The sequence below is a fragment of the Pseudoliparis swirei genome, chromosome 7 (assembly GCF_029220125.1).
Source record: "Pseudoliparis swirei isolate HS2019 ecotype Mariana Trench chromosome 7, NWPU_hadal_v1, whole genome shotgun sequence".
NCBI lineage: Eukaryota > Metazoa > Chordata > Actinopteri > Perciformes > Liparidae > Pseudoliparis > Pseudoliparis swirei.
In genome coordinates, this window is record NC_079394.1 from 6,749,234 (window position 1) to 6,776,687 (window position 27,454).

Genomic DNA, 27,454 nt, shown 5'->3' on the forward strand with positions numbered 1-27,454 from the left:
GGCGTGTCGGCCTGTTGGTGGGAAAGCGTCCTTTAACAAGCCTTTGCGCATGCGGGGTGCGCATGTCTCCTCGTGATGACAGCAAATGACAGCACTGTTCGCTCCTGCAGAAGCCAGTGTGAGACGGCTAACCGCCAACACACAATTCATTTGATTTGAGAAATCTTACGATCGGCTGTGTTCTGAGAATAGTGAACAACCAGTGAGCGCTAATCACATCAGGTAAGTTGCTGAGTACCTGTTGGCATGTTTCGCTTATCAGATTGGGACATTGGGGAGCTTGCAGCCTAACGCTAAGCTAGCGCAGCTAACTAGCTCATCGTTAGCTCACCCTGCTTGACGAGCAATACGTGTTCAACTTGGTTAACGTTAGCAGGCTCCTGCTCGGGTTGGACAGCTCACCCGGTTTATGTCTGTGCTTCTTCTCAAATCCGTGCCAACACGAGCCAAGTCTCGGCTAATAACAGTGTCGTTAGCACCTGGGTGTCTCGGGTTGTGTCAGTTTCCTTCATAGCATTTGACGTCAGGTGATTCGTGGTTTATTTGATATGTTTCTCAGCTCGTCTGATGGGAATGTAGCCTAACAAACTGCTATAAACATTCACTTAACCTACCCATCTCGATGTGTTGGCTACATTTCGGTCGGCTTGTACGTTATCAACTCAAGGACACTACGAAATGTTTTAGCTTGAGTGTCAAGTGTGCTCACAGCCTCCCTTTAATCCTGTGAAGGTAATGTCGAGCTAAAGTTGGAGCCTAATAACTTAACCACTCTGACACTATTTGTATCTGTCGGCTTGTAAGGCCAATGTTAGTATTCAAATGATGCGTCCTGCAGAGTTATATCATCAAATTGAATACATTTGAGTTTGTAGTGTTCGCCAGACAAAACATGTTTATAAAAGACCTGAAGGCTCTGTGAGCTTGTGACTTAAAGCTTACAAGATAAACGATGGAATATAATATTACAACCTAAATATACAGTCATTACCTCCCTCTTTGACAATAACTGTTGTCATACTGATCCTTAATTATCCTATCTCTGTATTTGCTTACCTTAAAAGGACTAACATTAATACCAAGTGTCAAATGCCAACTCACTTACACAGCAGAACATGCCTTTTAATAGGTTCAGATGTCGGACTCGGTATATCACTTTGTTGTATTAATAAATCTTTATCGGCTCTGTTGATTCCAGTGTGACGAAGGGATCACAAGCTTGTTGCTTTGCAACTGGATTTATAATAATTCTTAAGCTCATTTATTATTTAGTAGGTTCATCTTTACTTGTCGGATGACCACAACACTGCAAGTTTAGAAGACTACCAACGACAGATAATTTCAGATGAAATTGCATGCCAAACGATATACAATGTACAGTTTTCTAACCATCTGCAGTCGCAGAAGAAGATGATGTTGAGTTGTGTATGTGTTTGAGCTTTTTTGCTTCACTTTGTCGTCATCGGTGCCGTCATCTTAAGAATGTTGGTTTGGACAAATGTCTGTCTTAATACTGCAAACCCATTGTTTTTAGAATTTCTTTGAAGTATTTCACTCCATGTAGGTTGGATGTCTTCTTGGGCAACAACACATGGTTTGACCCACCTTCATGGGTCTCTCAGAAGGCCAGAAAGAGGCTGAATTTACATATCATGCCCAGTTGAGGTGGTCTGTCCGGACTGAGGCCAAAACTAATGTGCACTCTGGTGCTCCTCATCTACTGGCCAAATCGAACACTTCTAATAGAGTTGCCCTGAAGATGGTCGATACAATGGCATCCCCTGTGAACTGGGTTCGAGCCCCATGATATCCAGATCTACAGTACCAGTTGTAACATTTAACTTAAGCACCTGATGAGCGACTGGTATTCTAAACGGTGATCCATGTTAATGATAAACACTGATTTGCCAACTTCGAGTTAACACCCTGTGATTAACTAAACTAAGCTGATAACATTTACAAACCGTGGAGTTTTTCCAGGAACTCCAGCTTCAACATTGTTTTCTCAACTGAATATGGAAGAGCAACATGAAATGGATTTTTATCTCCCTTTCATAATATGTTGGGCATCAGGAAGGATTTAGTAAGACTCTGCCCCTGAATTGAGACGTGTAAAGTGTGTGTTTCTCTTTTGGCACCACTACGGCGTTGCTATCTTTGAGCTGGTGGACATTTTAAACATTCCTTTGGTTGTTGCGGCCAACGGGTCGCTTCCTCAACCTCCAGACTGCAGGTTAAAGTGAGTGGGGGCAGATCAAATAATGCTCGCTTGCCATGTACCCAAACTAAACTTTTTTTTTTTGCTGAAGATACTCATTGCTGATCATAGATGATAAATATTGGCAGATACGTATTTAATTATAGCAGTTTAATCCCAAAAATATTTCAACCACTCTGAGGTTGTTGTAAACCATTACAAAATACTAAATGTTATCCTTTGACTTTGTTTTAGTAATTTATATTTTTCTTCTTCAAAACACCCAAATCGAATCATACGGAAAAGCCTTTTTTTTTTTTTCATTGATTAAAACAAATCTTGCGCTGCTTATTGTGGTTGTAAACGAATCATAATTTCCTCTAATATCTATTTGTTATTGTGAAAACCTTGTCTCATTCAAAAAACTGGATTTATTCAAGATTCTCACTCTATTTTACTCTTAAATCTCATGTACTTGGTGTACACTATCGGCTTGCGGAGCAGTGTAAGACATTATTTGAAAGGGAAGTGTAAAGAGGATGTTTGCTCAGAAACATGAACATCTTTTGTAGAAAGTGAAATCTTTTGAATATCTATAAAAAGCTATTTGTGCTTTTGGTTCTGTGTGGGTTTCTTGGGGGGGGGGGGGGCTAGGAGTGGGATGTTTTCCAAACACCTTTGCTCATGTGCTATGATATTATCTGATATTTACTTAAAACAGTATTGTTATTGGCTTTCATTCATTTTCCTTTTGTGTTTTAAATCTATTTTTTTCTGAGCCCTTGCTCTTAATAATTGTAGTGCCGATGTAATGGAGGATGACTTGGCCTCTTAATAATGAATTTTATTTATAGAGCACTTTTCATTAAAACATAATCTCACTGTGCTACAGAGCCAGTAGATGGTTGAAAACAAACTATAATAGAAAATAAAATAGCTGGCAGTGATTTAACACAAAGTCCAAAACGCCTTCCTGAATAAAACATATTTTAGAGTCCAGTGTCTGTGTTGCCCTCACGTGGTCTGGGAGACTGTTCCAGGTACGGAGGTGCATTTCCATTCATGCATTTATGGTGAGTAGTAGGACTTTGTGGTCAATCCTGAGACAAAGAACCAGTGGAGTGAGTTGTTGGTGTTATGCGCTCATATTTCCGGACTCATCATGCACCTGGCAGCGCTGTTTTGAATGTATTGCAGTTTCTGGAGGTTCTTGCCAGTGATTCCAGTGAAGAGGAAATTACAGTCGTCCTCTCCAGAGGACATGAAGGTTCTCCTCATCCGAGAGGGTTACAGTGGGGTGGAGTTTGGAGAAGTTTTTGAGATGATAAAAGGAGGTTTTGAACAGGTATTTTATAGGTAATTAAAGCTCAGGTGAGGGTCCAACCTAACTCCCAGGTTAGTGACTGTGGAGGAGAGGGGTATAACCTGACCGTTAAAGATGAGTCGAGTTATGGTGGAAGACTGAACCTGGTGTGGAGGGCCAACAAGGAGGTCCCGATGTGGCTGTCCCGCCACGACGACCATCACCAGGGGTCCCCAAACTTTTTCCTTCTCTGATGGGGGCCGGGGTCAGTTTGTAATAGAAAAAGTGTGACGATCGCAGGGGTGCCTAAATGTAAACATTTATTGTTTTCCAGAAAGCCACACATAACCAAATATTACAACCCTTTCAATTTTTCTCTTACCTAACCGTTTCGCCATTATTCCGTTCTATTTGACAGCGGCTAGTCTAGGATTTGCGTGGCCAGACTGAAAAAAAAATCATATTGCGACTCTGGTATTGTTCAGGGGGCCGGGCCAAATGTGGAGGCGGGCCGTATCCGGTCCGCGGGCCTTAGTTTGGGGACCACTGACCATCACTGTCGCACAGCGAGGTTGCAGAACATGCCTTCGATCGGTCTGGTGTTTGGTTTCTCTTCTGCTTTAGAGTTCCTCAGTGTTCTCCGTAACTGACTCACCAGGTGGCTTTATGCAGTGTATTTGATTGGCGCTGACTGGCCACGAGAAAAACACGTTCACCTCAATGCGAGCCACTCGTTAGTCTCGTTGTTTTTTCACTACCTTCCAAGTACAAGAAATGGAAACTAAATACAACCTTATAAAATGTACCTTTCTTATTTGCCCTCCAGTTCTAGCCCCTACCAAATGGTGTAAGCTTTCAAGTAATACAGTCCCGACAACTACTTTGATTCCTCTTGATTAATCGTTTAGCATTTTTGAAAAAAAAAAAAGTTAATGTTACTGGTAAGTGCCAATAAAATGGGAATTTTGCTGATTTTCTATCCGTGGTAGTTCATAATTTGACTATTGGTCGGAACAGAAAGCACTTTAAAGACCTTGAACTTTCTTTAACATTTCTAATATTTTATAGACAATTAGTCCATTAATAATACAAATATTTAGTTGCAGCCCAGGTTAAAACCTAACTCATGTCGCCACCACTCACTACATACCCTCATGGCCTTAATGGTGTTTTAAGACAATTGGATTTATCTGGGCGTGTAGGACTATATGTAAATTATGCTCTAGCACAGTTCTTGTAGTAGTCTGAGTATTTTGGAACTCAATCTTAATAAAAATCACCCAAAATAACTTTCTCAGATCTAACACGACTCGCTATTTATTTGGCAGTTTCTTCGCAATTTGCATGTGCGGGATATTCGGTTCCAATAATTATATCAGGCTCCCACAGGACATTAATAAACACACTACAGTACTTACAATTTTTTAGTGTGGTCTATAAAAAGGCACTTAAAGGAAAGCTGTTATTTTCGTGATTCAGATGGATATTGATTACTTTTCAAATATTTGTTGAGTTTTAATATATTAATGTTGTGAAGTCACAAATGCCTTTTGATAAAAAAACTCTTATTGGTAAATATTTCATATTTTTCCTCACAAATAAGTGATTAATTTCTTGTTAGATTGTTATCATATTATTGATTTAGTGCAGCCCCCGGGAGGCTATACTGTTTCTCATTGGATAAGGATCAGTTGTGTCTTGTGAAGAATTGTATATGCATTTCTTTTTCTTCTCTCCAAACCACAAAATCACATGCTGAATGTTTCTTTTGTATAACAGTTGTATTTTATTAAAAAAGGGTTTTAAGTCCATCAGGAGTTCAATGTGGAGGCTATCATTATGTATTTAAAGCTGTATAACCAATTGATTTGTCAGACGCATCAACTGTAACGCTGTGGTTGTCTGTCAGCTCATGAACAATAGCACTGCCTCGCAGTCATTCCCACACTGATGCAGGTGTATCCAGTCTCGTCTCATTCTCCTCCCAGAACCATAACTCCAGTTAAAGCTGTCTTTGCTATGTTAGCAACCAGCCACAAAGAGGCTTTTGTGCAAATGATTCACCAAGAAATCATTCAAATTTCATGCACTCGGCTTGGCTTGTATGTCTTGGCTGTGTTTATCTAGAAGAGGGAGAGGGATTTGCATACTATGCTATCGGGCGTCTTCTGAAGCTTGTGAAAAGCGTGCTTTTGTTGCTGTCGTTGGCCAGCGTGGCACATGGAATGCAAATGATCACTTGCGAGCATCATGTGGGACTTTACAGAAAAGATAACCACTCTCTGCTCCTTCTTTTTACTTTTAAATGCAGCGGAGCTCAAATATAGAATACTCATACTGTTTGCCAAATATCCTAAAGTATATCATAAGTGGAACAAGTGCAGGATGCTAAGTCTTTGTGATTCATCAGTGTTTGTTTGGGAAGAGACAAAGACACAAGCTAGAGTCCCACAACATTGTTATAAGTCCAATGCCAGAAAGTGGGGACTTGCTGGAGCCCGATTTTAAAAGGATCAAGTTTGAAGAGGCTGTGATATCCTGCTTAAGCTTGTTAGCTGTTCTTTGATATATCACACACATTAATTAAGTATCAAAATTGTTGTATCTAACCTTTTGAGCATCATCCAATCAATTTGTTGATTTGTTTGAACTCAAATGTCTCCAAGCACAGGCTGTGATGGCCCTATTGACATCAGAGGTTCACTCCAGAGCTGCAGTGGACTTAATACAACTGTGTTCACATGCTATACACTCCTATCCAGTACATGTAAAATACAGAACACCTGACATCTCTTACTTTTCTTGCTCATGTGACTTTGCACAAACATTTGATGAAAAGGTTATGAGAGCTTTTGATCTGTTTTAAAAGGACCTGGTATTTATCTGTTTTTACCTTTTTTTTTCTCCAGGTCATTTACGTCTCTGCTTGTGAAGATGGTGAAGCCAGACATCCACACTCTGGCCCACCACCTGAAGCAGGAGCGGCTGTACGTGGCATCGGAGAAACTGCTGATCCAGAGGCTCAACAGTGATGTACTGAAGACAGCTGAGAGACTATACCGGACCGCATGGATTGCCAAACAGCAGAGGATCAACCTTGATCGTCTCATTCTCACCAGGTCAGACCTGCCATTATGATCCACTCTGCCCTTTATAAAAGGAATAGATCAACCTTTTGGGAAATATGCTTTCAAAAGTGAGATGAGAAGATGGATTTTAATATCATGTCCGTGCATAATGTACAGAGCTGTAGCCAGGTTGGGATTAGCCTGGTTCAGCATAAATATGGATAACGGTAAGCCTGTCGCTCTAAGGTTAAAAACACCTCTAAAACTCATAAATAAATACAAAACTTTGTACTTAAAAATTTTTTTTACCCAAAGTTATTATAAATGACAATCTGTGTCACGCCTCTTTTATTAGTGTTTCTTGGTTTACTTAGTTTACTTGGTTTTGAATGAAAGACGGCAATATACAGAATGTAGTCAGTAAATCATTAAAATACTGGTCAATACAAAACTTCTCTTAATTACTACTAAATAAAAATGATAAGTGTTTCGAATTTACAGATGTGGTGAGCATTTTATAGAAATGCTGGTATCCAATATCAGCATCTCTATAAAATGCTCACCACATCCTTAAATTTGAAACTCCTATCATTTTTATCTGGTTAATTATATTGTGCTGGTAAGAACAGTTTTGATACTGCATGTACGGTGTTCTTGTGTGCACTCGGCCCTGTCACTACAGTTTAGATCCGTTATCAGTTGGAGCTGCAGATGCAGAGCAAGTGAGATATTAATCCTTTGAGCAAACAATCTAATGCAACTACTTTATTGTCTAAAGTTTGATATGTCAGTGAGAACAAGGTTGGATGATGTGTCGTCTCCCACATAGAAAAGCTGGGATATAAAACCCTTTTATATCCATAATGGGTATGTGGGGTGAGATCTAGTTGTCCTGGTGAGAGGCAATTACAGCATATACTGATAGTAGTTGTTGCTACACTGGGTTTTATATGTTAGACATTAGTAATAATGAAACAACTTGTTCTACAGTGTGGAGGCCTCGCCGGCTGAATGCTGCCAACATGCCAACATGCTGGAAGACACACAGTTTGTCGATGGCTACAAGACGCTGGGCTTCCAGGAGACGATCTACGGCGAGTTCATGGCCAGGTTAAGGGAGAACCCGAGACTGGTGGCTTCCTGTCTGGTGGCTGGAGAGAAGCTGAGCCATGAGCACACCCAGGGGGTCGCCTATACAGTCTTCACCTCCCTTTATGGCAACTGTATCATGCAGGAGGATGAGAGCTACCTGCTACAGGTCAGTGGCCCGTCCCCGTCTCTCGCGTAACACATTTGTGAAACAATTTCAAGGCCTCAAAGTAATATGACGTGTTTTTCTCTGGTGTGGTCTGTCTTTCTTGCCGACTTCCAGGTGTTGAGATATCTGGTCGAGTTCGAGCTGAAAGAGAGCGACAACCCTCGGCGCCTTCTGCGACGGGGAACCTGTGCCTTCAGCATCCTCTTCAAGCTCTTTTCCGAGGGCCTGTACTCGGCCAAGCTCTTCCTCACCGCTACCCTCCACGAGCCCATTATGCAGCTGCTGGTGGAAGATGAAGACCACCTGGAGATCGATCCAGCCAAGGTGACGGAGCGCCTCACTCCGGCCCAGCACGAACGCTTCGGAGAGAAGGGCTCTGAGGGCTACAAACAAAGGGTGCAGGCAGCTGTGGAGGACAATGAAGCCAAGCTGGTAGCTCTGGTCAACAAGTTTATTGGTTACCTCAAGCAGAACACCTACTGCTTTCCCCACAGCCTGCGCTGGATTGTGTCACAGATGTACAAGACTCTGTCATGTGTGGAGCGTCTCGAGGTGGGCGAGGTGCGCACCATGTGTACAGACCTGCTGCTGACCTGCTTCATCTGCCCAGCTATAGTTAACCCCGAGCAGTACGGCATCATCTCGGATGCCCCCATCAATGAAGTGGCCCGCTTCAATCTAATGCAGGCTAGTGGCACAGCGAGCACCCTGTTGACACACAACACATGTGGGAGGCATTCCAGTCAACATTGATTTTTCTGTTCCACAGGTGGGGCAGCTTTTGCAGCAGTTGGCCATGACCGATGACAATGCGGACCCAAGGCGTAAAAGCAGTTTGTCTAAATTTGATAAGGTTTGTGAACTCTAGTATTGGTTATTTAATTCCATCCAGAGCGCAACTTATTTCTACTTCTTCGCCTCTGTCTGCAGAGCTGTGTAGCTGCCTTTCTGGATGTGGTGATCGGAGGAAGAGCAGTCGAGACCCCACCCATGTCTTCAATGAACCTTCTTGAAGGCCTCAGTCGGACTGCTGTCTATATTTCCCATAATCATCTGCTCGTGTTGGTAGGCTCTTGTGCAATTAATATCCCAACGTATCTTTAGCTACCATTTGAAAGTTTGAGTTCTTCTGTACTGCCACCATGTTGCAGGGCTGACCTGTAGATCGAGGCGTTCCAAGGCTTTAAGCTACTTCCGACAGACGGAGTGATTTGTCTTTCTGCATACATTTGCATAATTTCCTGAAACTACTCACAGGGTTCGTACGGTCATGGAATTTCAAAATGGTCATTTCCAGGCCTGGAAAAAACGTAAATCATAAGTCATGGAAATTTGTTGTTTACGCCCAGTTTGAAATAATTAATATGTTTTTTAAAGAAAGACGCTCAAAATATAAGCCGGCACACGCTCTCAATACGCAACATTTTCTAAAATGTTCATGTTTATACCGAGATTTCAGTTTGGTCATGGAAATTTGGTTAAAAGTCATGGAAATCCATTGGTCAAAATGTGTACTCAAATGTCTTGAGAATGTTCCAATGCAGAGTTAATTTACAGGCGGTGGATAAAATAAGAAAATGCCTTACTATATGAGCATGTGCAGTAGACATCCTTCTGGAGATGTATGTTTGTCTTTTTTGTGACACTAGGAATGTTGATGCAAAGCAAGTGTTAACTATTCAGCCAGAGTTTGTAGTAGTTTTTATACAAATATCTTGCGCTTGCACACGTCTTTCAGTCAGTTAAATTTGTGGTTTCTGTGTTACCAATTGCCATTGCAGCTCTTCTGCATTTGGCATAGGCGGCATAATTATTGACCTTAACCTATTGTCACAGTGCATCATTTAGCTCTGTTTACAAGTAGATTACTAGCAGTTCAATCCTAACTATGGAGATCCCATTTTAAAAAGGGAGTTACACAAGTGAGTCCCTTGAATGCCAATTGAGGTTCTTTAAAGCTTGACTAAATAAGTGACTGGCGCTGTTCTTCTGGGTAACGTGTCGAGTCTTTGTGAATCGGAGATGAGTCGGGAACAAACTAAGCAGAAATGTGTCCAACCTGCCTCATGACTCGGTGTGACTTTAATGTACGATATATTTATCAGTTAATTATGTTTATGTCAGGAGATAAATGTGGTGTATGTGTCTGTGAAAGCTGTGTGGCTTTCGTGTTGATTCCATTCAAAATAACCTTTGATCTCTCGTAAACCTGTGTATTCCCACGTTTTGGACCGGACCGTTAAGGCTCACTGTGACGTTCAACACCCTTCCTAAGAATAACTGTTGACTCCTAATGACTGATTTATCATCGTGGTCTCAAGAATAACGTTTCTCCCTTCCTGGATAGGTGGACTTTGTGCGTAGTGTGATTGCAGGGGACCACCTTCGGGAGGAGGAGCACATGGCTCTGGAGAACCTGGTTGCCAACGTGCCCCAGTCTCGAACCGTGAAGAGCAACAGTCTGGAGCTCACTCCCTCCAACACCCCCCAGCTCTCCCCAGCTACCACTCCTGCCAACAAGAAGAACAGACTCCCCATAGGTACCTACCGCCACGTTTTAGAATTGATGTACTTAAAGTGATGCAACCTCTTGTAATTTCCCGATATGAGGATATCTAAATGATAGTTTGCTTTAAAGGAATATCACAATTTGAAACTTGAACTAGAAGATGGAAGTGTAATGTGCCTAATGAGAAGCATAATAAACAAGTAGAGTTGAGTAGGGATGACTAGTGAAAGGCTTGTGTTTTATCGGTAAGCTAATGAGCTTCTTCTCAGCTTGTTATAAAGATAATTAGCATGGCCTGGATTGAGGCTCAATTACAGAAATGACAACCAATTAAATCACCAAATATAAATGAACTCATTTTAATTGGAATGGATGGAAAAGAGGCATAGACTACTACCTTCATTAGCATTCTCAAGACAAATGATGCTGTAGCAACACCCCCTTAATTAGAAATGAATCACTACCGCTTGCTACTCTGTAATATGACATTCATACACACAATCTTTTGTTGATACTTGAAAATACTTTACAAATTCTGAGATGTATTCTGTATTCTTTCTCCAACCCCCGACTTTGTCCTCTTCCTTTTCTCCTGTGCTGCCACTGAATGACCAGGACAACACTTAGCCGCTATAACATCCTGGGACGCCACAGCCAGCACTCTGTCTGCCCACATTCCATTAGTAACCCCTTTCGGTGGGTAGTCAGTCGTGTTAGAGCTGGAGAGGACTTGACCCGTTACTGTTTTCTCACCGAGTCGCCCGTGAGATCAAACTCATGTAGTTCATGTGCTTAACGGCTCCGTAGCCTCACCACCGTCGTCGCATCGCGCTGCTGTTGTCCACGTGCTCTCTCCATGCTTGCTTTTGCCTCGCACAGTGCTTTTGCTCATTATTAGAGTTTTTCCAACTAATTTCATTTTCTAAAGGTTTCCCTCTTTGCGTCCTCATCCAGCAGACTATGGCTTTTCATTACCAGGTAGAGTGGGGGAAACAAATCTATCTTCCACCTTTTGTCCTTCTGGTCAAGTTGTGGTCAAAAATAAATGCAACACTAGCGCAATTACTTCCCACAATAATTGTAGCTCTGTGGTTGTGTTCTTAATAGAACATATGGCATCCACTCATCTTGTATAAAGTTAGGATATACATTATTTATGGTGATAATATCAAGGATTATATTGGCTCTTTGGGAGGACGTACAGTGTTTCATTTTCAGTTCTCTTAAAAATTCTCGACTGAGAATCTTGTTATTAAACGTGCAAGATAACAGGATACTTTTCATGTTCCTCAAATAGTTTTGTCCATATATATATATATTATATATATATACTTTGAGGTAAGCATTGATCATAAGAAACACTGTTATTGTGAACGCAAAACAATTCAAGTTGAGATTAAAATTGACTTTATTGCCCTGGTCATTATTTTGTGTTGATTGGAGAATTGAGTACCAGACACCCCATGCAACTTCAGAACCCCAGGGAAACATATTTGGAGGATGGAGCGACATAATCATAACTGTACGTGTGCAAAAGCTACGAAAACATAGGGCTGAGATATGTCAGTGTCTTCAGAGTGGCGTGAATGTCGTGTGCTGCTGAAGTATTTCATTACGTCAGGCCTCCATTTCAATCCTGGAAACGTTGTCATAGCACGTCAGTTGGTATGTCAACATGCACAGAATACCATGATTCAGAACGGGACATGCCACATATCAATAGAGAACATTGTAATATTTTATATGTACAGTGTTTTCACATTTCTATATTCTAGCATTGCAACACAAGATTATAGTAGATATAGCATTGTTTTTTTAGCGACATCATGGGCAAAGCTGCCTTTGTGTTTTTGTATCGGCTTAACCAATTAACTGTGTAGTAGGAATACAATTTTCAGATTTGAAAAATGTTGCCATTAACTAACTATTTTCTAACATTTAAATACGATGCATATATTTGTGTTTAATATCACACCAATGTATACCTACATAAGGAAACAATTGGAAATCAATCTAAAGGTTATTTTCACATTTTCTTTGTGAAACCGATGGTCGTTATGAAGTACATCTCATTTGCAAGTCATTCTCATTACTTGGTGTGACATCCCAGAAGAGTGTTGTTCCTCTAGTTTCAAGCTCTCGGCTAGAGCTGCTCATTTTCACGAATATTGTTTGATTCTTTGGGGAAATATTAGTGGTTTCCCTACTAATTCCCTCCAATTTTCCAACCAGCAGCTGCCCGTAGCCGCAGCCGTACCAACATAGCCCAGGAGGGGGAGGCAGAGGCCAGCTCCCAGGAGTCCCTACAGGAGCTGATGCCAGAGGAGGTGCTGGTGATTTCACTAGGAACTGGTCCTCAGTCTGTCCCTGGGATGATGTCAGAGAATGAGGTAATGTGACTTGAATTAATGTACTCATTTGCAGGAGAGATGATGTAATAGATTAATAAATACAATATTTTGTACCATCACTTAAGGAGAACAAGACTTCTCAGTTGATGTCATGCATTTTGCAGTGCTTTGTGTGGGCTAGCAATGTTTACAGTTTTTAAGAAACCTTGTATCTCATGGATAACCGACTCCCTCATCCAACTTTAACTGTCTCTGCCGTCTGTGAATGAGATAATGTCACGAGCAAGAATGACTCGAAGCAAGTTGGCAACAAACACAAGATATATTCTTATATATATATATTAAGGGATTTCTTTTTATTCTCTAGGTGTTGAACCTGCAGATGGCTGATGGGGCCCAGGCGGATGGCCATGCTGACGATACTAAGCAGCATGGTAAACCAGACAAAACCCTTCGCTTCTCCCTCTGCAGTGACAACTTGGAAGGAATCTCAGAGGGTCAGTCTGAAGCCGCATTAAGTTAAACAAACAATTATCAACTAATATCTTGCGTATTGTTTTTATTCATTTTTTTTCTCCACAGGCCCATCCAATCGGTCGAACTCTGTGTCCTCTCTGGACCTGGAGGGAGAGTCTGTTTCTGAGCTGGGAGCCGGACCGTCGGGGAGCAACGGGGTGGAGGCTCTACAGCTTTTGGAGCATGAACAGGGTCGGTGTATATTTCTGTATGCTGCGAACAGGAGAATAAATATATACTTTTCAGATGCTGCATTTTTTCTAAACGGACAAAAGATTCCAGATGAAAGTTTTCCAGGCGCAAGCCTTGTCTAACATACCGTGTGTTCCCTTCAGCCACAACTCAGGACAACCTGGATGACAAACTGCGCAAGTTTGAGATCAGAGACATGATGGGTCTGACCGATGATCGCGACATCTCTGAGACGGTCAGCGAAACCTGGAGCACCGATGTGCTCGGCAGTGACTTTGACCCCAACATGGATGAAGATCGGCTGCAGGAAATAGCAGGTTGGGCACGGCTTGTTTAACCTACTTTACTTCCTGCATCACGAAGCAAATTGATTGATCTACGCAGCGTGATCACGCATGTGATCATTGCCATTTTATGAGATGAATTTACCACACGTAGGGATCTTCCCTGACTGTTGATTAAGTAGATTTAGGGAAATGTCCTCATCTTGTGGTATGTGGGGGAAATAGCATCACAGGGTAGGTCATCAATTCACCTCAGGTTCTATGAATAAATGCACCTCATGCCTCGTGGCACTGCATTCACATTTTCTCATGAATGTTTTCTTTTGATCTTAAAAAAATATTTTAATTGCAAATCCGTAATGAAGACGCATCATTAGTACATTTGTTACCTACTTGATTTGAAACAAAAAACAAAGTTACAAAAAAAAAACTTTTTAATTGGAACAAAAAAAAGCTGAACAATATTAATTAAATAATAATTAAGGACAAAGCAAAAAAAATAGCAATTTCATACTATTTGTCTGTTCTTATTCTACTGCCATGGACTTAAAACATTTTTCGTTATACTCGAGATGCAATTATCTTCCAATTGATAAAATAGACTAATGAAGTGGACGCCTAAAGCCGAAAGATAGAAAATGGTCTCTCGGGGCAAAACAAGTGTCTCTGGAAGTAAATCCTGAAGTTAGCTTGCATAATGACAGTGGCATTAGCTTATAAGTATATGCATAAGCCTAATATGCTGATCTACTGTATAAGATAGACAGTAGATAGTTATTCAGGCTCTCTGTCTCCTCTGCCTCAGTCTTGTTCTTCACAGCCTTCCCCCTGCCCATCTCTCTCCTTCTGTCTCGCTGACATTCACTCAGTCCCTACAGTCTTATTGACCTTGCTTCCTTCTCATTTGCATCCGCCATTTTTCATTCTTCGGAATATGGCGTTGGGGGACTTTTCCATCATTAAGTGAATTTACAGCAATTTCCTTATGTGTTTTCTCCAAGGGATTGGGTTATGAGATGCACATTAAATAACCATTAATACCTCATTATCCCACTGATAAGATTACCATGATAATGAGGCAGAAATTCTAATTGTTTCACTTCTTGTTGTGCCACTCATTTAATCATCCACCTGAAAGACGAGTACTCTGCGCCCCTACCTTGAAGACTGTAAACACGGACAGCGGGATAGTGCTCTCCCACCGCCAATGAGAGCCCTGCCCCCGCCAACAGCAGAACACACTGTTGCCCGGGTGCTGGCATGTGTGTGTGCTCAGTGTGTGTTTGTGTGTGTGCGCCATGAAGTGGAAGCGTGAGATACCAGGGGGCGCGGCTACCACAGGTCGACTTTTTGGTCTTGAGCCTGGGCCACTGACTCCCACTCACACCTGCTAGCTCTTCCGCCTTGTTAAGCCACGGCTTCCCAAATGGAGATGGAGGGACGACGTGCCGAGGACATTGTGGGAGGGTGGGCTAAGCGGTAATTTGGTTGTGAGTAATGCTAAGCTTAATCAACAGCTCAAAGTCATGGCCCTAGGGGCCGGGGCAGGGTGAGATATTACCATTAACCTCTGACCTTTGGCACGGTGGTATATGTGCCTGTGGGCCCCAGCATGAAATGCACATGACCTCCAACTCTCTCTGTGTCTCTGTATGCATCCACCACCATTCAGAGAGGATGTGTTGCTTCTCTCAGGCTGGTTCACGGTGTTTAAAAGTCAGAGTTGAAAGGCAAACGGCAACGGTGATGGAACAGTTTTTTACAGATATTACATGTGAAACCAATACATTCGGTACCATACACTGCTGAAACAAATGACTAAATAATTGTTGAATGGATTGAGAAGTGGAACCAGTGCTCATATGTGAAGATTTGCTACCTCTACAGTTTTTATATAATTGTAAATTGGATATTTCTGGGTTTTGAACAGTTTCGGTCAACAAGTAATTAAAGATAAAAAATGTTGAGGCTCAGAAGTTTGAAGAAGTTGATTTTTTATTTTACTATTTTTTATCATAACTATATGGCCAAAATGATTGATTTGTATATTTAAAAAAACAAATGATGAATCAGTTGACCAAATGATAAAAATAAGCCTTAGTACGATATTCAATATATTATGGAATGGAACAATAAATGTGAACAACTCACAATACATCTTGTGCCACAGGCATATTTTCTGTAGTGGTATTCACATGTTGCTCATATTTATAATCTGAATAAACAATAATGACTAATTGAGGCTTGGTCAGGTACAACAAGGTGCCTTCAAGATGACTTTGGGACAATAGAGGGGACTTAAAATAAAAAGCTGGTTCATGCTGTGGACGGAGATGAACTGTAATCTCTTTCTGCTCCCAGGGGCAGCCGCGGAGAACATGCTCGGCAGCCTGCTGTGTCTTCCTGGCTCGGGTTCAGTGCTGCTGGACCCCTTCGGCTCCACCATCTCGGAGACCACAAGCGAGGCTTGGAGCGTGGAAGTCCTTCCCAGTGACTCGGGTAGGGATCCAGGTTTGCGCCCTTCGACTGTTTTCGTTTTTTATAGTCTTTTATTTTTACACTCCATCTCCATGAAGGCCTCAAATGGGTGTTTGCATGCATGTGTGTCTATGTATGCATATTTATGTTTGTTTCATATCGTGGGGGTTGGGCCACCAGGTGTGGTTGCCCGGCATTCCATACTAAAAATGCGTGAGTGCATCTGTCATCATATCTGTGTGCACTAGCCTGTCTTTCAGGGCAGATCTGCGTATGCCAGTAAAAGGCAGCTCAGGGTTTCCTTAGAGGGACCACCAGGTGTGTGTGCACCTGTGGTGGAGCAGTGGGGATGGAAGCACAAGGACAGCAGCTGTCCTCAGTCAGCTTACACAGCGTCAGTTTCCATCTTCCAGACGTAGCATTGAAGTTCTCTCTGGCTGGTGTTTCTATGTATTATATTTATGACAATCAGTTTACGTCAGTCAGTGCCAATCCAAATGCATATACGATGTTATAAATCGTAGATTTTCTGTTCTTGCAAATTGAACATGCAGTTCTAACCTTTTTTATTATTGAGAAGTGATGTGCTTAACTCCCCCCTTTAAAAAAAATCTGTTTTGTGAAAATCAGTCGAGTGCTTTTATTAACGGCGTTAAGTGTTTCTTTGAAAAGCCTGAGCCTTATGCTAATTGAAGTAGTACAGCATTCCAATATGTGCAGAAATGACATGCATGAGTGTCTTGATTGCTTTTTGTTCCGTTTGCTACCCCTGTTCTGCTCCGTAATAGCGCGATCGGATGCTCGCGTGGAGTAGAACGCTTGTTTCATGGCTAGGCAGCAGAAAACTACACTCTGAAGAGCACTTCCCCAACACATTATTACTAACGAGCATGCAAATGAGTACTGCTGTTGGTATGGAGCCTCTGGGTTCGACCCAACAGCTCCATTGGGTAGCCAAAGAATTGGCCGTACTCACTTTATGGTTTGGTTTGGCTGTTCTAAGACACGATAATGTACGCGTTGTTTGATTTCATGCATATGTGCACACTTGGTTTCCCAATGATCGTAACAGAGGGGGGTTGGAAAGAGAGAATGGCCATCAGCTGTTGCAAACTGCCAAGAGTTTCTTTTAAATTCATCCACATTTCAAATTAGTAAAGTTAATTTTTTTTTCTTGGTCTTTTTCAATAAAAGATAAATAAAAATACATGTATGTTTTGTGCTTTCCTTTTGGGTCCTAATCCAGAAGCTCCGGACCTAAAACAGGAGGAGCGTCTGCAGGAGCTAGAGAGCTGTTCAGGGGTTGGCAGTACCTCCGATGACACGGAGGTCAGAGAGGTCAGCTCGAGACCAAGCACACCAGGCCTCAGTGTTGTCTCAGGTATAATCTAATGTCCACTCCCAGTGTTGTCTCGGGTATAATTTAATGTCCACTCCCACTCTTATCAGTTCTTTTTTGGTGCTTTTTAGTCCTTTTTTCATCAATTAAAAAGGTCCTAAATTGCCGACTAAACTTGTCACTCTCCTTGAGTCTGTGTAGAACAATCATGGAGTGTTGTTAACCGGTGTAATGGGACAGTGTTTTTTCTTTTTCTTTTGGATGGCTCTTGCTGGTTGTCTTTTCCTTGGGCTCAGGTGGACATGCTATGTTGACATGCATGAAGTAGTATCCTAGATTAAGAAGCCAGCAGTGATGTTCGTGGCTCAGCTCACAGGAAAACGTCCCATGGGATCTGGCCAATGGATAGTCTGCATCTGATGATCACTCTTATCCGTGTCTCTCCCCTTACCCATGGGACCTTACGCTACCAATTTGGAGTTCCCACTGGGTTCCCATTTGAGAGCGAGCGTACTGGATAGTAAAGAGAAAAATATCTTTTGTTTGAGAAACATTGAACGTATAGGTTCTTTTTTTTTTTTTTTTTAGTTGCTTATGTCCAAAATGTCAACTCTACTGTTTTTGTGTTACCATTTTTTTCCCTGATTCAGGCATCAGTGCAACCTCCGAAGACATCCCCAATAAGATTGAGGACCTGCGGTCAGAGTGCAGCTCAGACTTTGGAGGGAAAGACTCTGTGACGAGTCCAGATGGGGAGGAGTCAGGCCACGGTAGGAGAGTGCCACATCCCCGCTAGGCTAGCTGTGCCATCAGTTCAGTGTCTATCTGCTCTAACCATCATCATCCAGAGCTATCAATCCCTGTCACTTGCCCAGCTGCCACCAAGCTAAATCACTGTTTTAGTTCTCAGCCACTGTAATTCTCATAAACGTTCAAGTTGGATATTCTTTGTTCTGGTTGGGGAATCACCGGGCTATTATCTGATAAACTAAATCTTCTAAACGATAACAGTAATGTGCATTTGTGTATCAGTGGCTAATTTAGTAAATGCTCTTAATTGTCTCGTATCCTCTTATGTTTTCACAGGAGCAAACCATCTGACATCTCCACAGTCACAGGCCGATTCCTTACTGGCCATGTTCGATCCCCTCTCCTCCGGTGAAGGTAATTAGCACTCCCAGAATACTCTAAAGCCAATCAGAGCGAGACATGAGTATCATTCAATCCCTATCCTAATGTCGCAGGGGTCACAGCTTGAGCGCTATGGAATTAACCAAAATAATCCTCACACCAGCAATAGGTCACACTAAATGCAAATTAAATGTCATTTAATTTGGCCCATTTAGCATCCCAGATTATTCTCCACAGTCTTTGTTACTGTGCATGTTGTCTATAGTGCAGGTGTAAACTGTGAGGACTGGTTGTGGCTGTGTGTCTGTGACAAGGTGAAGGCATGACGGGCTGAGAGACCTCACCCCAGGCTCTTTGGCACTGTCCCCTCGTCCCACTGTGCTCATGGCACGAGGCTGCCATTGGAAGCTTTTCAGGAGAGTCTACCCTTGGAACAGGTGGCCTACCTATACCCGGGGCTCGTCTCCCACCAACATCTCTCTTTAGCCTCTCCCCCACCTTTTGCGGTGGTTTCTTTCAACTGGTTTTATAATGTTTAGCCACTATTCTGGAACAAGTGATATTCTGTGGTACAGAACAACTTGTCCTCTCAGTGAACCTACTTGTAGAATTTCATTAGTATATTTAAGGATGAGAAACGGTTAAATACTTCGGGAAGTCGATGTGGAGTTTTTTTTCCTGTCGGCTGTTGAGTAAGTAACTTAAAGATTAAAGAGAATGCAAATATGCAATGTGCACTGGGAAAGTTCAAATAAGATTCTTTTTTGTTTTATTACCTCAGGCTCCTCTACTGGAACAATAGTGAGACCCAAAGTGCACTACGCTAGGCCCCCTCACCCTCCCCCTGATCCTCCCATCCCTGAAGCCAGTGCCCTGGGGCAGGAGACGCGCCACTCTCTCTTCATGCCCCACTGCCTGGCCCAGGCTGAGCTGGAGCACACCAAGCAGCGCCACTCCTTCCCGGACAAGCTGGTTCGTAGCCGCAGCTCTGACATTGTGTGCCCAGGGCGCCGGCCCACAAGTGACCCCGGCCTTAACCGGCGGGTAGCGGTCGAAGAGCGCGACCCTGCCGGGGCCTTCGCCTTAGGACCGTCCTCGTCCCCTAGCAAGGACTCTCTCAAAGGAGAGGTAACCAGTTACAGAGGCACTCTTAGCTATATGTAATCTAATGGTTTCTTTTATAGTGATTGTTGTGTGTGTGTAATAATGATCCTGCTAGTGTCTCAGTGTGTCTTGGTCATTTCTATCCAAAGGCTGAGGACAGAAAGGACAGTGACGACGAGAAGTCTGATCGCAACAGGCCGTGGTGGAAGAAGCGTTTTGTTTCAGCCATTCCCAAAGGTACGGTGAAAACACACTGTCATTTTAAGCATGCCCTCTTGGCTACACTTTAAAATTAACTTTTATATATTTAAAAGCGGTCTCTTTGATCGCAGTGCTCCTTTTTTCTTTTCCTTTTTTGTTGCGGGGGAAAGAACGTTCTCTTAATCACAACGGACAGGAACTATCGCACCTTAAAGAGCAGAGCGAAAACCAATTTATAATGTGAGAAAGAGAATTATGATCCATATTGTCCACGCCATCGCTGATGCGCCAGTTGGAAAATCATGTTTATTATTGTTTGAAGTTACCTCGGAGACGTGTCGAGTCCTTTTTCGCTCACGTCTCACTGGCTGTAGATTTATAGAGACTTTTCAAAGCTAATCAGTCATGAGGAGCTTTAGCTGTGTGGCTGTAGCCCTCCCAGCAGTGCTGTCAGCCAGTGGCTAATGGTCATAAGATAGACCCTTTCTGTCATCAGGACTGATGGATGACACATCTCTTGTTGCAGTTCTACTTTATAACCGTCTGTCTGGGAAATAATGAGCTGTGCCCACACAGAAGGGCTGTTTATTACTCTTTGAGATAATGTTGTTTCTTCAACAAACATTACATTGACATTCATAAAATGGAGGACCGTGTTCACGTCGAAAAGTAAAGAGCCATGAAGCCTAAACCACCAATCCCTAGCCAAACCTCTGTAGAGTGCATTGTGTTGTCCGGTTGCTCTGCATGGTGACGCACAGGCAGTTGTCCAGCAGAGCGGCAGCAGCAGCGCGTGTGTGAAAGGCCAACCCTGTCTGTTGTGTTCCTCACAGTGCTGTATTGGACGGCTGAGAGTGATGTCCCAGGTAACGCTTCCACGCTGTCATCATTGAGCTAGCTTGACTGCTGGAGCCAGCGGCTGCGTACCCATGCTGCTTTGTAGATGTCGCCTTAGAGCTGTGATGTGACATGGTTGTAGCCTGAGTTCACAATCCTCATTCATGCATTCGTTTTACCACCTCTTTTTTTTTTTTATCGAACGTTACCATTTTATTAGAGAATACAGAATATCAATATGTGTCCTGTTTGCACCTTAGTGTTAATAGGATACGCATCAGTGGGCCTATTTACATCTATATCGACTGGACTTTTTATGATGACTTGCTTTGAGGCTTTGTGATATTCAGCTATGAAACGATGGTTACATTTACCATTTCAATATCATTTGGCTTTGATGTTAGTTAAGTTCTACACTAGACCTTTTCTGGTAATGTATGATATCCATACATCCTACATTGAGATTTCTTTGTCTCAATACAAACCATGAAAGAAAATACCAAAGATTGACCAAAGTGGCACAAGTGAAAGTTGTGTCAATTCACTAATCACATGCGTCTCCCCTACAGCTCCGATAGCTGCATTTCGGAAAAGAGACAAGCATGAGAAAGACGACATTATCCCAGAGCGTGTCCCACAAGGTCGGTCCTGGTTTGTTGGAAATAGATTCCTAATTGGGGACAAAATATAGATGTCTATTATGGTGGTTTCATTTGAATGTATCTCTTGTGTTGCTGGGTTTATCAGACGACCCATTGCCCAGACAGAGCTCTCAAACTCAGGCAGCTGAAGACATTCTGGACAAGTACAGGAACATCAAGCGGACCAGCCCGAGTGATGGAGCCACAGGTGGAGCTTCTTATGATGGTACAGGAGGTCAGGACAGACACTTGTTTTTTTTCTTCTTCTATATATGTACAGTATACTACAGAATGTACACTTTCATTGAAGACGGTTCCTATTTTTGTCCATGTCTACAGATCTTTGTGTTGAGGACAGCGTCCATGACTCTCCGAGAGAAGACCCTCTGCAGAACGTTTCCACTGACGACCTCCCAGACTCAGCCAGCCAGACGGCACAGCAGCATGACTGCAAGTTCTCTTTCAGGTCAGAAAACTACCAAACACAATTTAATAATCCACCACTCAACCGTTTCTAATGTACCTAACATATATTCATAGCTATTGACGTTAGTTAGATTTATTTTGTTTGTGTCTTCCAGTGATGCAAAGAAGAAGTTGAGGTTGGCATTGTGTTCTGCAGACTCGGTGGCTCTGCCCATCATGGCTCTTGCCACCACACGAAACGGGCTGCCTGACCACATGGACTCTGACGGTAGCCATTTCTCCTGCATCTATCCTTGATCTGTCCTGTATTAGTGCTGCTGTGGTCACCAATAATTGGTCATTGCGTACGTTAAAGTTGGTACTATCGACTAGACTTCTGGTGTCTTTGTCCAAGCCCTCCACAGGGAGCAGGGTACAAGCCTTTAATGTTGGCAAGCATCCAACCTTCTGAAAATGTCCTGAAGCAAGATACCCTCTCTGTACCACCTTCACCTTCTGACCCGCCTTCCAAGGTTTGGGTCATGGTTGAAAGCGTGGGGGAGAAACTCCATATGGTGTCTGTTAAATACCACATTAAACCATCCTACTTATTAAAATACTTGTGTAAACCAGCCACATTCAAAGTCAGTCAAAGTCAGTTTTATTTGTCAATTTTCCATATGTGCAAACATACAGAAGATCGAAATTGCGTTTCTCTTCTGTCCAACATAAAGTGAATTGTGCAACATATAGAGTGCAAAAATAGTAAAAAACTTGTGAACATATAGACAACATAAAGTGCATAGACAACATAAAGTGCAAAAATAGTAAGAAACATGTAAACATATAGACAACATAAATTGTGCTAGCAGCATTCAGACATGTGAGTCTGAGAGAGGACGGAGTGGGAGGATGGGGAGAGAGTTCAGCTTCCTGACCGCCTGGTGGATGAAGCTGTTGGACAGCCTGGCGGTGTGAGCCCGGAGGCTCCGGTATCTCCTCCCAGAGGGCAGGAGGCTGAAGAGACCGTGTGAGGGTGGCAGGGTCACTCACAATCGAGGTCGCTTTGCGGGTGAGGCGGGTGTTGTATATGTCCTGCAGGGATGGGAGGGGGGGGAGTGAGGCACCCATGATCCTTCCAGCTGCCTTCACTATGCGCTGCAGGGCGTTCCTGCTGTGGTCTGTGCAGCTTCCGCCCCACACAGTGATGCAGTTGGTCAGGATGCTCTCGATGGTGCCGCGGTAGAAGGTGCACATGATGGATGGGGGGCTCCCTGCTTTCCTCAGTTTCCGGAGGAAGTAGAGGCGCCTTTCTTTGCCAGCGATGTAGTGTTTGCTGTCCACGAGAGGTCCTCACTGATTTCCACCCCCAGGAATTTGGTGCTGCTGACCTGCTCAATGTCCGCACCGTTGATGGTCAGTGGTGGGTGATGGGTGTGGCCTTTCCGGAAGTCAACAACGATCTCTTTGGTCTTGCTGTTGTTGAGCAGGAGGTTGTTGGCTCCGCACCACGTGGTCAGAAGGTTGACCTCCCTCCTGTAGAGGGTCTCGTCATCCTTGGTGATGAGACCTATCAATGTTGTGTCGTCTGCAAACTTGACCATGTGATTGGTGCTGTAGCTGGTTTTGCAGTCGTGAGTCAGCAAGGTGAAGAGCAGGGGACTGAGCACACAGCCCTGAGGGGCCCCTGTGCTGAGTGTGATGCTGCTCGAGGTGTTGTTGCCAACACGTACTGCTTGTGGCCTCTCACTCAGGAAGTCCAGCAGCCAGTTACACAGCGAGGTGTTGAGCCCCAGCTGGTCAAGTTTGCAGATTAGTTGTTGTGGGATGATTGTGTTGAATGCTGAGCTAAAGTCTATGAACAGCATTCTTACATAGGAGTCTTTTTTGTCCAGGTGGGTGAGGGCTGGGTGGAGAGCAGAGCAGATTGCATCCTCCGTGGACCGTTTGGCCCGGTATGCAAACTGGAAAGGGTCCAGAGGGGGGGGGAGAATGGATTTGATATGCATTAATATCGTTTCAACATTTTAACGGAAAGATACAAGTATGCTGATGCTGCACCAAAAAAAAAAGGTGCTTTCCACACAGCAGTTCTGCAGGGCACCACTTTCACATCAGGAGCAGACCCAATCGAGAGACATCCTGTGAAATGCTCAACAGTAGAACCATAAGACTCCATCTTTGTGGCCCTCAGTCACAGTGTCATGTAGAGGCAGCAGGTTGATCACATTACAGCCGTTCCTTTGAGTAGCGAGCGGTGTTGTCTTATGCCATCTCCCTATCGTCCCCGCTCTCAGACAATGAGATCGTCTGCTTCCTGAAGATCCAGCTAGCAGAGGCCATCAACCTTCAGGATAAGAACCAGATGGCCCAAATCCAGGAGACGACGCGCTGCGTCACCCGCTTCGACGCGCGTACCTGCAGGAAGCTGCTGGCGGCCATTGCGGATGATTACAGGTAACTGGAGGACTGGAGAGTCACTCGTGGCACCCCGTGGCTTTTTCCTTGCATCCTTTGTTTGTTCAAATGATATTGTGATGTTTTAGGCAACTACGGAGACCCAGTGGCAATAATAGAAAACACATTTGTGCGCGTTTCCTTTTTAGAAAGCGGGCCCCATACATCGCCTATCTAACCAGGTGTCGTCAGGGCCTGCAGACTTCTCAGGCCCACCTGGAGAGGCTCCTCCAGAGGGTGCTGAGAGACAAGGAGGTGGCTAACCGCTACTTCACCACCGTGTGTGTCCGGCTCCTTCTTGAACACATGGAGGCTAAGACGCTTGACTTCATAAAAGGTATTGACACATTTTCACATTCAGTGTAACTCAACAAGAGCATATAGACTTGTTATGAACTTCAGCTGGAAGAGAGTAGAGACAATCCTGACCCTCCTGCCCTCGTATTTTCTACGGGTTTCTGACATCTTAAAATTATAATTTTTTTCAATTCCACTCCTCAAACACGACGACAAAACGGCGTTCCCTTGCAGGTTATTTAAATACACAGGCAGTCCATCCCCAAACTGCAGCTCCGTCCTGTGCTGCCGTTACAGCTGCCGTTTCTCTGCTCCCCTCCAGCGTTCCAGGGGTGCACAGCATCGGATGACAAGACGGCAGCAGTGGAGGATTTTCTGCGTTACTTGTATGGCGCCATGGCCCGTGATGCCATTTGGCAGTACGCTAGCGAGGACCAGCTGCAGGATGCCCAGATGGCCATTGAGCGCAGCGTTATGAACCGCATCTTCAAACTGGCCTTCTACCCCAACTTGGACGGAGATAGTCTCAGAGACCAGTGAGTAGCTGCAATAACACTCGTGCCACGCAGGCACATTAGGCAGTCCTCCAACATTATTTGTTGTGTTTTTTTTAATGATGAGATTTAGGTTTTTTAAATCTTCATAAAATAATAAATATGTTCAGGACTATTTCATTGAGCAACAACTTATAGTAAGTATGATGCTATAAACTGCTAACATGTACTTGCAAGGCAGGATGCTTTGTGTGTGCATCTTTATGAAGTGTTGCAGCCACTTAATCAGCAGAAAACCAGTGAGGAAGATGAATTTAAATAAGCTGCGTAATATTCAGGTTGATTTGTTGCATGGGGCAGCATGTGCACTCTCTCTCTGTTGTCATACACTTGTTTTGTTTCACAGGCTTTTGCATGAACATATCCAGCGGCTCATAAAAGTTGTGACGGCCAATCATAAAGCTCTTCAAATCCCAGAGGTATTTTCTCCCTGATCACTTGTACTCATTTGTGGAGAAGGAAAAAGAAAAAAAAATGTATTTGTCATGTTCTGATTGATTTATTTTCCTCTTGTGGTTCCAGGTCTATCTGAAGGAGGCTCCCTGGCCCTCTGCTCAGTCTGAGATAAGGACCATCAATGCATACAAGACGCCAAGAGACAAAGTCCAGTGTGTACTGCGCATGTGTTCCACCATCATGAACCTCCTCAGTCTGGCCAATGAGGACTCTGTCCCCGGAGCGGACGACTTTGTCCCCGTACTTGTCTTTGTCCTCATCAGGGTAAGCCTGCACTAAGCTGTATCTTTAAACAAACTCTTTGACCTTCATTGATCACTTATTGACTGATTTTTGGAAATGAGGATTAAGAACACTCATCGCAACATGATTTCACAAATGACTGCATTGTAAACTCATGAAATGAATCATGAAAAATTGCTATCCGCGAACCTGTGTGGAGATATTCAACATATTTGCATATTTATGATTGTAATCCGCACGCCGTTGCGTGAGGTTCTTTCGGCGGCTAATGTGGGCCCATCCCTACATCTCCTCCCCTCCAGGCAAACCCGCCCTGCCTGCTGTCCACCGTTCAGTACATCAATAATTTCTATGCCAGCCGGCTGAGTGGGGAGGAGTCCTATTGGTGGATGCAGTTCACCGCGGCGGTGGAATTCATTAAGACCATCGACGATCGCAAGTGAAGCAGAACAGCCACCTGTATGGGCAGACTGCGGGGGAAGGAGCCGGGAGACTTGGAGACTTCCCAACCAACTGCTCCCTCTGCACAGCTTATAAAACCTGGCCCTCAGCCTGCTCTTTATTTGTATAGCTTGTACATAGCCAGAGATGTTGAAAGAGTACAAAATATATATTACTGTATGTATGTGAACAAATCCAGGTTTTAGCCGTGCTGAAAAAAATACGGCCTTGGGGAAAAATTGGCAAGATGTTAACTCTGAACCTGATTTGGATATTTCCTTTTGTCTCTTCAATCACATTTGGGTTCTGTATTAATTTTATAAATATACAATTACCATTTTGACATTAAATCAATCTAAAAGATAATCCTATATAAGGGGACCAGACTTCCTTGATGTGATCACTGATCTTTTTATTCCCTACTGAGTGAGAGGGAAGGGCTTCCAATTAAATTACGATATAATGTTAATTAAAGGCATTGTAACTCGGGGATTTACAGTGCGCGGTAGTTACTGATGGGATTTAGCGAGTCATAAAAAAAGAAACTAATAATTATTCAGAATAATCATACTACTCACGAGGTAAGTAGCAAACAAGTAGGGCAGCTGTTTCAATGAATTGTTTACTTCATCGTATTCCCAGAAAAGTGTCAATGACAATTTGGACATAAGGGCCCACATATTTATATGAAATAAAATTTATTTATTTCTGTAATTCTATTTAATGCTTTTGTTTATCTAATAAAAATGCATATCATGCCCATTCAAGATGTCTGAGGCAAATGGTGTGTTTATAATAAACTCTCCAGAAAGCTTGAGTTAGCTATAAGTAGGCGGGGATTATGATACAGGGTCAACTCATTCAGATTAGTGGTGGCGTTTATGGAAATATAGAAAATTGTGCCTTTGGATGTGGGGGGCTCTTTAGTTATTTTTGACTCGCACACACACACACACACACTCGCCAATGGGCCAACCACGTCTCTGAGGAACCGTTGTCCAGCCCTCGCTGCAGGAACATGGGCGTCTCCACATCACTGACTGTCATGGCTTCGTCCCTTTAATGCACCTGAATCTGACCAAATGTCCCCTTTGGTATTCTAGATCCTACCTTTAGAGTTGGAGCCGATGAGCCTGATTATTACTGTCCGGTATTCGTTGTCAACAGAGAACTGGATCAGTTTTGCACTGGT

The 27,454-nt window shown here is 43.3% G+C and overlaps 1 protein-coding gene across 12 annotated transcripts; it reads left to right on the plus strand.

Annotated features, from left to right (window-relative positions):
* The first annotated feature begins 93 nt into the window (after positions 1 to 93).
* gapvd1 (GTPase activating protein and VPS9 domains 1) lies at positions 94 to 26,628 on the plus strand. 12 transcript variants are annotated; one of them, XM_056418261.1, is made up of 30 exons: positions 94 to 222; positions 6,410 to 6,619; positions 7,559 to 7,826; positions 7,941 to 8,513; positions 8,596 to 8,679; positions 8,757 to 8,891; positions 10,174 to 10,366; positions 10,951 to 11,031; positions 11,290 to 11,313; positions 12,571 to 12,725; positions 13,054 to 13,183; positions 13,269 to 13,394; positions 13,538 to 13,711; positions 16,040 to 16,189; positions 17,403 to 17,537; positions 18,146 to 18,265; positions 18,582 to 18,659; positions 19,408 to 19,754; positions 19,880 to 19,967; positions 20,765 to 20,797; positions 21,338 to 21,409; positions 21,516 to 21,644; positions 21,749 to 21,875; positions 21,991 to 22,103; positions 24,112 to 24,271; positions 24,421 to 24,608; positions 24,891 to 25,104; positions 25,469 to 25,541; positions 25,645 to 25,842; positions 26,124 to 26,628. In XM_056418261.1, exons 2-30 carry the CDS (start codon positions 6,435 to 6,437, stop codon positions 26,262 to 26,264), a joined length of 4,494 nt encoding a protein of 1,497 aa, XP_056274236.1. In that variant the 5' UTR covers positions 94 to 222; positions 6,410 to 6,434; the 3' UTR covers positions 26,265 to 26,628. The 12 variants fall into 12 exon arrangements, with proteins under 12 accessions (XP_056274236.1, XP_056274247.1, XP_056274238.1 ...); XM_056418272.1 differs by having other exon boundaries at positions 19,408 to 19,598; XM_056418263.1 differs by having other exon boundaries at positions 16,040 to 16,177.
* The last annotated feature ends 826 nt before the right edge of the window (positions 26,629 to 27,454 follow it).